Raw genomic sequence first — 14,015 nt, 5'->3', positions numbered from 1 at the left:
AGAGATACGAGGAAAAGCAAGAAGCAGTGAATAATTTTTCTCGGCTCGATGTGCGGGAGCCTCGGAACAGTGAAACAAAACGAGAATAGCTGGACGTTTTGTAAGCAACACGTATAACAATACTATATAATACCGGTAATATAATAATAGTAATAATAATAATAATAATAATAATAATAATGGTAACAATAGTAATAATAATAAATAATAATAATAATAATAATGATGATGATGATATATTAATAATAATATAATGAAGAAAAAAATGGAAAATGAATATTATAAATTTACGAAAAAATCCGCTCCTCCGAGGCTCACGCGAGACTCTCCGCGAAGCGTGTGCTCTGCGAGTATCTCTCTTCAATCCTGTGTAAAATAGAAGAGGGCTCTCGGAATAGAGAAAAAACACACACGTGCGCATAACGTGCGAGAGAGCCTTAGCACATAACCGAGCGTCAGACTCTGATCGAACTCACGCGAGAGAGAAACAAACATAAGCCCTGCGATATATATGTATAATTTATTAAACTCATGTATGTGTATATCGAGGCAAAATGTGACGAAGAAATTAGTCGTGTAAGGTGATAACTAGGTAAACAATTGAGAGAGAGTAGTATTAGGTCAATGCTGAGAGGAGATATATATTATAAATATTATTGTGCGAGATAAGTAAGAGCCAATTATCGTAAGACACGCAGACGTACACTCACAGACATACTCACACACAGCTGCACGTGAAATTCATTGTTCGTATACCACACATACACTCATGCATATGTATAACCACGCGGATATATATATATATATATATATATAAGTAGAATAATTTATAGGAGGAGAAAGAATTTTGAGGGTGTAGTAGGGATTGGGCAGAGTTACTTTGTTGTCACTTTGTTTTGAGTGATGTGTAGGTGATCTTAGTAGCATTTTTAGAAATGCACAATCGATTTTTTTGTAATATTGTTTTTACGTGTATGATAAGTGACGTTGCTTTGAGCAATTAAAAATATTACGAGAGTTGGCTTCGTTTGCTGGGGGCGAAATTTGCTTTTATTAACTGTACTGCCACGTTCGAGTGTAAATAATTTTTCCCAGCTCGATATAACACACGTCCATAATCTTCTAACGTCGATGTGAGGTGCAAAGAAATTTGTTGAATTTTAAATGTCATAAACGAACGAGCAGTATTAAAATAAAAATAATAATAATAACGTAAAATTTACGTTAGTTGACTTAATTGTAACGGTTATGCGAACTACTGTTCTCTCATTTGATTGTTGTTATCGCCGAGATATGAATGTACAAATAATTTAGATTGTTGAATCACTTATTCATTAAATGTTTAACGTGCGTTGAATTAGTTTTTGTACAGTTGAATTTTTGTATGATATACACCGTCTGTTGTGAGAGAAAATTGTGTAAAAAGTTTTGTACATTTCATACGGAAAAAAATTTGAAGTGATGATTGTACTCGAAATTCTAGACTAAACTAAAATACTTTCGATCGAACAAGCATCAAAGAACCGCAAACTCTCGTTTTAATCAATTTTTAACTAACTGAACGCGTTTAACAGGCTTAATTCCATTACGCAGCTTTCAATTCGAATTAGAAAAAAAAGAGCAACTATCTCTCTGGTTCATTGAAAACGCATTACAGTTAATAAAAGTTGTTTCGCATACGTCACTAGAGTTAACAAAAAAAAGGACTTCAAGCGGCAACGAAACGCCGACGATTATGTTTCAGCAATTTGATTGCCGAAATAAATTCGCCCAAATCTAGAGGAAGAAGTGAGAGGAGTCGGAGTAGCGTAAAAATAAGTGACGGCGGGAGAAAAAGCCTAGATTTAGTCTAGTCTTATCTAGCCGGTCGGTCACTAGGTTAATCAGGCGCGAGAATAGGAATGTAAGAAGAAAACAAAGGGAATATATAATAGCGCGAATCTGCGCAGCTGATGGGCTTTGTTTTTTGTTTCTCTCCTCATTGCTTTTCGTTCGCGTAACGTGTACTTTATCTTCCTCGTTTTTTGCCCCTTGATATGCGATGAATTTGCGTTCGTTGATTTTTTTACGTCGTCTCTTGCGTTTGGGTGTGGACGGAACGAAGTCTTCTTATATTTCGTCGCGCGATTTTTTCATTTTTACTTTTTATAACGACTTGTTGAATTCTCGAGAGTATCATTGTACTTGAAAAAGGTACGATGAATCATTTACTCTCTCGACTAAAAAGAAATGAAGAAAATGTGATAATAGACTCGTGTACTTGAGTTGTGACACTTTTAACGCTGATTTGAGTGAAGATCAATCCAAAAAAAATATTACAAAAATATCATATGCGTTGTGGTGACTGTTTTTACGAGTTGTTGACTTTGTTAATGTTGTTCGTCGACGTTTAGGAGCTATTTCCCTCCCTTGTTTATCCCAAGCCGGTCTCGAAACACTTCGCCGAGTCAATAGCGCCTGGAGGAAAAAATTCCGGCGCCGAGTTTTAAATTAAAAAAAAAGAAAAAGAAAAGAGAATTATCGAGGGAGAGAATCGGAAGAGATGAAACAAATACATCCGGTGCAGCTCTCGCCGGGAGATTTCGCAGCTGACGCGCCTGGCCTTCCGGAGACACGCACACTCCGCGCAATCACAATATACGCGAGAGTTACGACGGAATCCAATTCCTCTGCCGACTTCATTCCACCTCTGTCTTATATTCTTTCTTTCTTTTTTTTCTTTTTCCTCCCCTTGGGAATAGGCAGACAGAGCTCGCGCAAGGATTATAACCGGCTGCGACGAAATGGGATTTATGTGTGTATACGTAAAATTTTTTCATGGAAATCGCGGACAATTATCGTTTCAGCAAGAATTGGCGTACTCAAAGTAAGAGACAATCGTTTTGTTCGAAGATAAACGATATTTTTGATATGCGCTCGTTTAGATGAAACTTTTCCAAACAACGAGACCGTCGCGTGTTATATTTTCGTGCAACGAATGAGAATCATTGCAGCAGGGTCGGCGAGTAATTGTTTTCCTTTAATCCTTCTTGAAACAAAATACAACGAAGAAAGTAAAAAATTGAATACATCTTGAAATCCCGAGTCGTGGCAGCCCGAGAGAGAGAAAGAGAGAGAGAGAGAGAGAGAGAGAGAGAGAGAGAGAGAGAGAGAGAGAGAGAGAGAGAGAGATGATCCGGACGAGGCCTCGCGTGAGAAGCGGCAATCGCCGACCGCGTTGCTTATTACTTTTGCCGCAGCTTCTACACTTGTACTCGTACTATTGTATCCCCGATGTGCTGAATTTTATACACACACAATCAGCTTTGGATAATTAGTCGGAGAATCCTTGGATAGTCGATGGTTTCGTTTTTTCTACTTTTGTGATGAGCTTTGCTTATTTTGCCATTACCTATACGCAACTGAGTTTCGAGTTGCCAGCATCACGTGGTTGTTTGTAAAAGAAAAATCAGCGCAACGGTACAAAAAGTACTCCAGATCCGAGATCACGTAGCGTCGCGTATTTAGGAAAAAAAATTATACCATAAGTCGACAACAATTATAGGCGAAAGCGCAACATAGGCCAGATGTGTAATAGTGTATCTCTAAGCATGATAATTATGTACTAAGCAGAAACTAGCGAATTAATAATTAACAGAGTAGATATATCATATAGGCGAATATAAACAAGTACTCGTGATACAAGCAGAAACGACGCCGTAGGCAATATGCGTCGGTATAAGTGTGTGTTCGGTGTAGTGCGTTTGGAGAAAGGTTTCGTCCTTTTTCGTTGAATTCCGATGAGAATAATATTTTTCCAGTCGCACTAACAACACAAGCGCGAGAAACTGTATAAACAGCAAAAACAACGGTAGATGACAATTGTAGAGTATATAATACGTGCATACAAATATATATATATATATATATATATATATATATATATATATATATATATATATATATATATATATATATATATATATATATATATATATATATATATATATATATATACTATATAGGAACGTGTAAAACGAAAAAGCCTTTCGCGCGGAAAAACGAGACACTGTACCGAATAACGAATACAAAACAATGCCAATCCACTTTGTACAATCAACAAATTTTTTCTCAGTCGATCTTTCGCTGCGCCGATTCTATCGGCTGCGCGGTATAAACATTTTCCATCAACAAATAACAACAGCATCGATTCAAAAAAATTACGTTATACACTATAAATACAGTCTCGTCGATCCGTGCGAGACGCGCTTCACCGGTACGTATATAAATATATAAATACAAAGAGAGAAAAAATACAGACACGGGCGCGCGTGAGCCGAGGCTTGATAGAATAATTAACCGAAGGTGAGTCGCGGACGCGATGGATAGAGTGAACGAAAAAAAGTAAATCGAGTACAGTAGCTTATATGAAACACGAAAAAGAGAGACGCGCTCGAGGCTCGCAATACTCTGTGTTATAAATAAAAGTACGTTAGGTCTTAAGCTGAATCGAACGAGCATCAGAGCCTGTGCCGGCCTGCATGTGTGCGTGGGGAGGGAGAGGCTGTAATGAAAAAAAAAATAACGAAGCGCTCCTATGGTACACCCTCCCGTACGAGAATTAAAAAAAAAAAGACGAAAATAACGTTATGTGTCTAGTTACACGTGTATATAATGTGGTACACATGCATACATACATACATCACCACACACACACACACACACACACGCATGTACGCTCGTGTACGCGCGTCGAGTGCTTGCGTGCGTGCGAGAGAGGAATAGGATATTGATATATTAACATATTATGTATGGATCGGGTATGTTAATCGCGAGAGACGCGTCGGGAATTGCATCGTCAGGCGCCGATCGCGATTAGCTCGCGCCGATCGATATTACAACTATGTTTAGCGAATTAAATGTAGTGTGTTAGTGTATACTGTATGCGTAGAGTGTAGACTGTACGCGCGAGAGAGTGAGAGGTTAATATGGGGAAGCGAGAAAGAGAGAGAGAGAATTATATTGATGAAAAAAAGTAAAATAGATAGAATATAAGGTGAGTGTTCTAGGCTGTATATTGTGTTACTATATAATAGAGCAAATAAAAACGAAGCGTCCGATTTATATAAAAAGAAAAAACATGATCTGCAGATACCCGACTTTCCTTTTGTTTTTTTTTTCTTTCTGTTGTTATTACAAATTCACGTAGGTATCTCTCTCTTCGTATATTATTATGAACGATATTTTATAAGCACGAGTCCAGGGCGTTTTGCCGATTTTTATATATATATTTTTTAATGACTTATCAGTATAAATATATTTGTATTGTGGCATTTTTCATGTTTTTTTTTCTTTTACAATCTATTGAGATCTTATATGAAAGTAGGTTAGTTACCGACTGAGTAAACACTACTGTTAAAGTAGGCTTTTATTATATTACATATATATATATATATATATATATATATATATATATATATATATATATATATATATATATGTAATCGTTATTGAATTCCGCTAAACTTTTGATTTACTATGTCATCTAATTGTTAATCATTATTCATTTTCAGAAAGTTTTCAACCTCTCTCTTTTTTGACTATATTATGAAATTTACATCTGTATGCATTATTCATTTATTTTCTTTTCTTTTTCAATGGGATGTAAGGTTTGCGCGATCACTATGGGTAAGCAGTGATCGCTCAAATGACTCTTTTTTATGTATCTTAAAATACTTTAAGTTATTGTTTGTGTATAGTGTGTGCATTTATACCTATATTTCGACATTTTTCATCTCTTATATTACTTCTTAATTGTGATGAAACAACCAATGTGATTTTTATAAAGAAAACAAAAATGATGATTGTAAGTCTTTGAATTTGTATGGAAAAAAGATTGAACATGGATTTTTATAAAGTTTTAGTATAAATGGTCACGAATGAGTAAACGATATATTCATTTGAGAATAATAACATATGTAAATAAAAGTAATCATTACTCGCATGATGTTACTCATTTGTTAAATATCATCTCTTCTGAGCAACTATATGATAATTTATAACATTCTCAAATATTCCGTGCAATGCTACATGAACAGTTATTAACAAATGGCTGTGACGGTAATTTAGAAAAAAGTATAACGATATATAAAAACTTACTTTCTTTCCTTGATAAAAACTTTACTCAGTCGGTAATCTCGACTAAATTCGTTGAGAACAAGTGACAAAAAAGCAACAAAAACTGTTGAATCTTCATATTCTACCGACATATTTTTAAAAAGCCATCGATCGCTCTCACAATGGATAAAGCAAACCAAAAAAAATTTCTTATTTTTTTAGGCAAGTTTGGCTTAAAAAGCTCGGTTGCCAATAAAAGAGCAACCGTACACTCTTGTCGTTCTGGATGACCTGGCATATCACACACACTTTCCACCGTAAGTTATAAGGAGTTAGGTGCCTTTTTCCCGTTCACGGTGCACTTGAATACCTAGAGACGGCGGCAACCAACCAACCTATCCTTGCGAACGTTGAAAACGAGACACGAACGAACGTTTCGTCGGACTAAGAGCGACAGATCAACCGATATACATATAATCAAAAGAGTTTTAAGGGTGATTATATAGAGAAAAAAAAGAGCGGGGAAAAATTTTAACGTCCAACCTTCGTTGTCGGGTTCGAGGAGACACACTATATAAACCAATATTGAATCGGGTGAAAGAGATGTCTAGCGACTATAAGTATAAACATTGTTTTCTTTTCGGTCGGCACGCGCTATGATGAGAAACACACGTGATAGGAATATAACAAAGGTTACGCGGCTCTTCACGGACTTGCGGGCGAGCGGATGCAGGCATAGTTAATTAAGACGAGCCAAAGAAGAAGACGATGAAGAAACCTGAGTTTGCTTGCGCAGCGAGCGACGTACTATATATTATACATATACATATATAAATATATATACTTTAACCGAGTGTATCTCCGATTGCGAGCGCGCGATTTAGTTAGGATTTGCCGTATAAAAACGCCGACGAAGGCGGTAAACACATGAGACGAGAGAGGAAAGAGCAGCGCGAGCTTCGCCCCTAATCAAATGAACGGAGAGAAAGCGTAATCAAAGCCCGCAAAGCCACAATCAAAATTGGCGCCCAAAAAGCGCTCTTCTTCCCTTTCACCCCTTCGTTCGGCGATATTATATATGATTATTACATATATACACACACGTTGACAGACGCGAGGGAGATAAAAGACACACGCGTACACGCGACACGAAGGCAAAGAAGTATATATAAAGCGAGAGAGAAGTTAATATAGTGAAATAAAAAAAAAATTTGACGACAAGGGGCGAATATATAGTGGCGGCCGAGCCATGTGGTAAAAAAAATACATACACATCCTAGTTAGAGAGGGAAAGCGAGAGAGAGAGAGAGAGAGAGAGAGAGAGAGAGAGAGAGAGAGAAGGGACGAGTGCGAGTGTAAGAGAGAGAGAGAGAAAGTCTATAGTGTAGCGAACCACAAAACAAAAAAAATCATTGATTAGAAAATGCGCCCTCGCGAGGCGTCGCGCAAAAGTGTGAGAGTATAGGTGCGGTATTTCGGGAAGAGAAGGAGAGAGAGAGAGAGAGAAAAAGAAGATGGATGTGACGTGCGTGTGATGACGAGAGAGAGAGAGAGAGAGAGAGAGAGAGAGAGAGAGAGAGTAAGAGAGATAACAAAACCAAAAAAAAACATGTATGATATTATACATATGCATTAACATAGCGTAAAAAGTATATTATAAATAACGAACGATGAATATAAATATATATATAAATATTATACAAAAAAAGTAAACAAATTATAAATATGAAGGAAGTATATAAACGAGGACACAGGATAAAAAAAAAGCAACCGTTAGGCATAAGAACATAAGATATTATTATTATGATGTATGGTTGGTTTATAATGTAAAATATATTATAGAAAATGTAAGCTTCTGGTTTACTCTCATTTATTGGACCTATATCTATCCTCCATCCTCTATAACCACTACTCTATCGGACATTGAATTTTTCACTTTATTTCATCTATTTAATTAACTAGCACTGATTTGCACATGCTGATTAATTTATATACTTTCAATAAATTCTTTGATGTCTTCGAACTTTGATGTCTCGCCGAGAGGTAAGTGAGTACACGCAATTGTTCAATATTGAATTTATCGGAATAGAAACCAAATTAGAATGAGTATATTTCGGTACACTCTATCCTGATTGAAACAAGCTGCGAGAGAGACATGCTATAACCTTACAGTAATAAACGCAAGTTGTAATTAAACTCGTAAGCTAGAAAATTACTTTTCAGTTTTCGAAATCGATCGCGTCCAATCCTCCTCCGACCTCAAAGCGTCAAACATCTCAAGAAAATAAAGCGATCGAAGATATTTTCGAGCTTACATACCCTGATTAAGTATTTCTGCAGCGACGTATAATAATATCAGCAGTCCGAATAAAAAAAAACCACCCACACCACTCGACGTCAATCGTCGCGCATAATCATCAGCGAAGCGCATCGAATAAAACGAGCTGTCGCAGATTGGTTCAATTCAGTCCCCGGCGCGCTGTAATCAGCAGCCGTCGACACCCATCTTTAACGCTCTGGCTGCGATGAAGCAGACCCTCGAAAACGGCCACACACATCCACGCGCTTCGAAAATCGCACCGGATAATTATCCTCGCGTGTACTCGAACCGGAACGCGGGTATTTGCTCACGTAGAAGGATTTTCGGTCGCAACATTAGCGTACGTTTGTGTGTTGCACGTCAGTTTTAACGCTCGAGTGGGCAGAGCGGTTTTTACTTCGAGAGTTCATCATTATTGAGATTGAGTTTTTCTTTAAAAGCGGTGCAGTAACGATTTATTGCGCTGATTATTAATTAGCTCATTTCCAGCTGTACGCGAGATGTAAAACTGCGCAAAAAGGAAGTACGTTCCAGTGGAACAGGTAAGGATCTAGTCAGGCGTGCCAGTTAATTAGTCCTCAATTCGCTTACACGTTCTATCGATTTAAAGCGTTAATCAGTAATCAGAGTTTACTTTTTTTTTTTAATTTCAATCGTACATCGCGGATTTATTCTGCCGTTTTGTCGTTCCACCATATACTCGCGATTATTCATCAGTTAAACAATTCAATCTACTCATCCCAGCGAACCGCAGAAAAAAAACGCAACAGAAGCAGAAACTGCATCGAACGACTGTTCAACCTCATCCACAGTACAGAGAGAGAGAGTGGGGACAGGTCGAAACGTGTAATTGCGCGATACAGGCCGAGGTGAAAAGGCCGGCTTCGAGTAACGGTGCCCAGCTATTTTAGCGAGACTGACGGACGCGCTGACGTGACAGCCGGCGCGGGGCTGTATCTCCCCCCCCCCCCCCCTGGTTGTACATACATATATGTGTCCTCGCGTGCCCGAGCCCCAGCGGAGGATAGGCGAGAGCGTGATCGCGTATTATGTGGAAAATATAACGTGTGTACGTGAGCGCGCGAGCGGGTCGATCGTATATTCATAAACGCGAACGGCTGCACGGGGATATATGTGCGCGGAGGCGGAGAGAGAAAGACCCTTAAAAGTCGACGATTGCCGAGCTTTTGTTCGGCCGAGTTATCCGCATCGCTTTGTTTACTTTTCGCTTCTTCGACCAACTGTTTTTTAGCGTGTTGACATTTGAATAAGCGTAGTGAGCTTAGAAGTCGTCCTGGCCCTGACAGTGACACGGAACACACCTCTTAGTGTGTCAGCAGTCAATCCTTGAAGGCTGGTCTTGACGTTCGTATAACAATCATCGGAGCACATATCCTTCTGTTATATTAAATCCGAAGTTTAAATAAATTAGCCGCCCTCGAGTTTAGGCACTGCACGACTGCAGATCTGCGCGTCGATTTTTACGAGCCATAACTCCCGCAATTATTTACGTCGCAATAAAACGCGGAGGAGGGAAAAAATCGGCACAGAAGGATGACGTCGTCCGCGGATCGTTTTATTGGCTAATAAAACAAAAACATTAAGAAAAAAGAAAATTTTTTACACCGATCGCGGACACCGTCTGCCTTTTACGCTGTACTCATGCACCTGCTACTATACACGGACAGAAAAAAAAACCGACCAGCCGAACACCTACGAACATATCCGAGCGTGTATACGTGAATATCCATATAGATATATATACACATGGAAAAGGGGAACGGAGAGGGAGAGGGAGACGAAGCTAGAAAGCCCTATTAGGCGACGCGCGCCAACGTCGCGCGGTATAAAGCATAAACTACAATTAGCGGTAATCCGCGTGACACGGGCATGGCACCCTTTGCGCATATTAGAGCATTAGCCGGCCGACGCGAGTCAGCGGAGAGCCGTGTGTCATTCCGAGACGCGGACGTTCCTCTCTGTGTGTGTATATGCGTGTCTACGTGCGGGTGGCACCGAAAAACGGGGCCAATTAAACGCTGATAATGACGTGTGCTATACGCCCGCACCGGCCTCGCCTGTAACGTGTGGAGCCGAGTTTTTTGCTAGATAGTCCCTGATTGGCAGCTTTTTTTCGAGCGATCGAATTATCGTTCCCGCATACGATTTAGTGTATAGAGAGAGAGAGAGAGAGAGAGAGAGAGAGAGAGAGAGAGAGAGAGAGAGAGAGAGAGAGAGAGGAGCATAGAGGAGAAGAAATTGATGCGCGAGACTCGCCCTATTCCGCGCGCGAGGCGAAATGAAAAGAGAGCCTCATTACTTAAGTCCCGCGTATAATCCTTATATAGTAAAGCACTCGTTTAATTAAGTTAATTAGATGGTCTCTCTGGCCGCGCCTGCTGCTCCTCATCTCCCCGGTTGTGGCTCTTATTTTTTTTCTGTCCAAGCCTTCTCCGTATAGTATGTTATGTCTCTCTTTTCTCTCGTGCGTCACCTGGGCCGCATATTTTCAAGCCGTGATTTTCACTTTTCCTTTGAGGGGGAGTTTCGCGAGAGCAAAAAATCGAGGACAGCGGATGAGCCGGTTGATATGGTGTTCGGGCAAATATTTCTCTTGGATCCTACGCTTCGTTTCCTTTTTTTTTCGAGGCCGTGCGGATTTGCGCGGTAATACCGCTTTGCTTGAATTTTTCACTCGAAGTCTTTACAGAGCGAAAAGTGTTGGGAACAGCGAATACATAACTAATTTGAGGTATAGAAGCGTTACATCGACGAAAGAGAGAAGACAGGAGCGTTTGAATGTAAACGCGACCAAGAAATCGACGCGTCGACGTTAATCAAAACAAAATACGCCAACAATGATTCTCGTCTGCTAGACGTATGGTACAATGATCGTCGAGCTGAAAGTATTGCCGCGTATCAGCGAACAATTAGCTAATATGAGAATGCATAGCGCGAGAGCGTGCATAATAACAGCCCCGGCGTTGCATTTTTAAAGCCACGTGCGCGCGAGCGAGCAAATGCGGAGAACAATGCGTTCTCATTTCATTTTTGGAGGCCTCCGCCCGCCGAATTGCATAATAATGACATTTAAACAATGCCGTCCCCGAAATTACGTGCTGCTCTCGCGGTATTCTACGAAATCCGAGAATCGGATTCGCGGGATAATGATGAGTAGTGTGTGAAAATGCGCTCATTTTAAAACGGGGCTTTGAGGTTTTGTAGAGGAGTTATTCGACGTGTTCTATAATCGCTTTTATTTATATGAATGTTGGTAAAGTTCACTTTGCCATGTTGGAAATTATTTCAACGAATTTACAGTTTAATTATGATAAGCAGTTTTGGTAATTATGTTCTAATGAATATTATACGGAGCATAAATTATTAAATTTCAAATATTTCCTTGCAGCAGCCATTTTCATTTATTATTTCGAGTAGCACAGTTTCAATAAAATATTCTAAATCTTCCAGCTCAAAAAGGTGCAAAAGTCAGCGTTTCCAGAACGCTAACTCCCATAAACGATAAAGAAGGCAGACGAGCATAAATCAGAGGCCCTAAAAAAAAGACGATATAGCGAACGGCGCGGAATCATAAACAACGATGAGAGACGGTAGTAGACGGGGCTTGCATTTTGCGCGTTTTCCCTCGATAAGCCAGCGGCACCGCTACCTCTCGTGTAATGGCTGCTAATTTATGTTAAATAAATATTTGCCCGAGCTCGCGCTCTCGCGTATCGTCGTAAACGCCGGCAGCGCGATAGGCCGCGTTCTCTCTTCCGCGACAGGATTCATTGTTTACGGCGATAATTAAAAGACGCCGTTGTGGCCCGCAGCCGTGTTTTATCGTTCGTTATTAAAACCGCTGCCATGCGCGCGAGGGGCCGAAGTCGTCCGCACCGTAGAGATAAAAGGAATGTATGTACGCATCGGCTTCGATTGTTCGCTGACTCTCGTTATCGGAACTACTAGAAGTCGTCTCTCGACGTTAAACGTCACCTGGATTAACTCGTTCTTTGATAAAAAAAAAAAAAAAAATTGATCCGATGTATACGACACACTCGAATAAAACATATTATGCTCGTGTAGACAACGCGAGGCTTGGGCTCGCGGAATTGAGCGCGGAGCCGAGAGTAAATGGCACCGCGTCACGAACCCGACCGCGAGGCGATAGATTTCCCATTGTTCCACTACGGCGCCGTTACCTTCTTCTTCTTCGTCTTCTTCTTCTTTTGACGATGCCAAACAAAATGGATGTACACAAAACGCTTTTATCGCCGTGTACACTGGCGCACGAAACAAAGAATTAAAGACTCCTATCGCGATGGACAAAGCTTCGTTTTTACTGCGATCAGTCATTTTTTCCGAGAGAGAGAGATAAAGAATCCGTTTTATAAGGGCTCGGCCGTATTGTTTGCTCGCGAAAAATGACCGATTTGAAAAATTGGATGTGTTATTTAATTATCAAAAACAATGAAAAACGCCGAGAAACGACATCGAATGAAAAAAATTTCCGTGAAATTCGAAGTAGGTTTACGTTGAAATTAAAAAAAAAATGTTGAACCAGATCAGGATGTTCACTGCTGTAATTAAAAATTGTCATGCTTAATATTTTACGTGATATTCAACGTGAAAGAGCGCAGTCTGTTTGCAGTGTGTTTCGCAAACGCAACGTATTTTCCCAAATTAATTTATTGAAGTAGATGGAAAATTCCTTTTACATAACTTTTACACACATACCCGCGATGTATGTAATGTATTAAATTCTCGGAAACTGCGCGTCTAACAAACTCTCCGAGTACGTTTATTCGTACACGTTACATTTTCCGCGCATGAGGCCAAAAGAAAGTACAAAGTCAAGCTCTCGTCGACCTCTGCTTCCTTCCGGCCCAGGCTATACGCTCAAGTGAATCAGGAAACTGTATGGGAAAATCGTACAAGTTTATAAAACTGGGAAGCGAAAAAAGACGCAGGAAGGAGGAAAATAACATTGCCGGTGTGTTCCACGCTTCCCTGGTGACCGATGAGGCCAATTCTGTCAACTGCTACCCCGCGCGCGCCTTCGTTCTGTTGCTTCAACTTTCTCGGTAATTGAAAAGGGGGATAGCGACTACGGAAAATGCCGTCACGGGCTTTCCTTTCTGCTGACGCGAAGTTCGAGATACATTTTGATCATCGATAAAGTAAGCCTATACCACTAGGCCTTGTTTTTAATGAATTGAGTTATTTGTCGTAAAAAGATTGTTGTTATTTTTAACTTTTATTATTCTCATCGTCAACGTTAAGTTGACGCGTATTTTGAATAAACAAACTGTTTCTTGCAGAATTTTACTTTGGTCCTTTAAATTTTTGAACATTCAAAACTGTAGAAACGTGTGTGGGTAAGGTGAAAACTTTGAATCACTTATCGACTGTCGATATCGTAGGTTGTAATTTTTGCTTATCATGTAGGGATAATATGCGAGAGACCATCCTAATCAGCAACATATGATAATACTACATGGGCTGTAAAAGGTCAATAAAATCTTACTGTTTGAAATAAATTTATATACACTTCTCTTTTGAGTTTTTGTTAATATAATACGTGCGTACTTTACAATAC

General features: G+C 39.7%; 1 protein-coding gene across 2 annotated transcripts in view; it reads left to right on the top strand.

Annotated features, from left to right (window-relative positions):
• The window catches only part of LOC100119433 (nucleolysin TIAR), a 404,341-nt gene extending 396,580 nt beyond the window's left edge, over window positions 1-7,761 (top strand). Inside the window, exon 11 of one of the 2 annotated variants that reach the window (XM_031930727.1) lies at window positions 6,319-7,761. In XM_031930727.1, the coding sequence (XP_031786587.1) occupies window positions 6,319-6,333 (15 nt within the window). In that variant the 3' untranslated portion in view covers window positions 6,334-7,761. The remainder of the gene's footprint in view (window positions 1-6,318) is intronic. The other variant, XM_032599808.1, reaches the window with a different exon arrangement.
• The last annotated feature ends 6,254 nt before the right edge of the window (window positions 7,762-14,015 follow it).

Source organism: Nasonia vitripennis, chromosome 4 (assembly GCF_009193385.2).
Source record: "Nasonia vitripennis strain AsymCx chromosome 4, Nvit_psr_1.1, whole genome shotgun sequence".
NCBI classification, from domain to species: domain Eukaryota; kingdom Metazoa; phylum Arthropoda; class Insecta; order Hymenoptera; family Pteromalidae; genus Nasonia; species Nasonia vitripennis.
The sequence above is the reverse complement of the archived record's forward strand: the minus strand, read 5'-3'. Positions and strand labels throughout refer to the sequence as shown.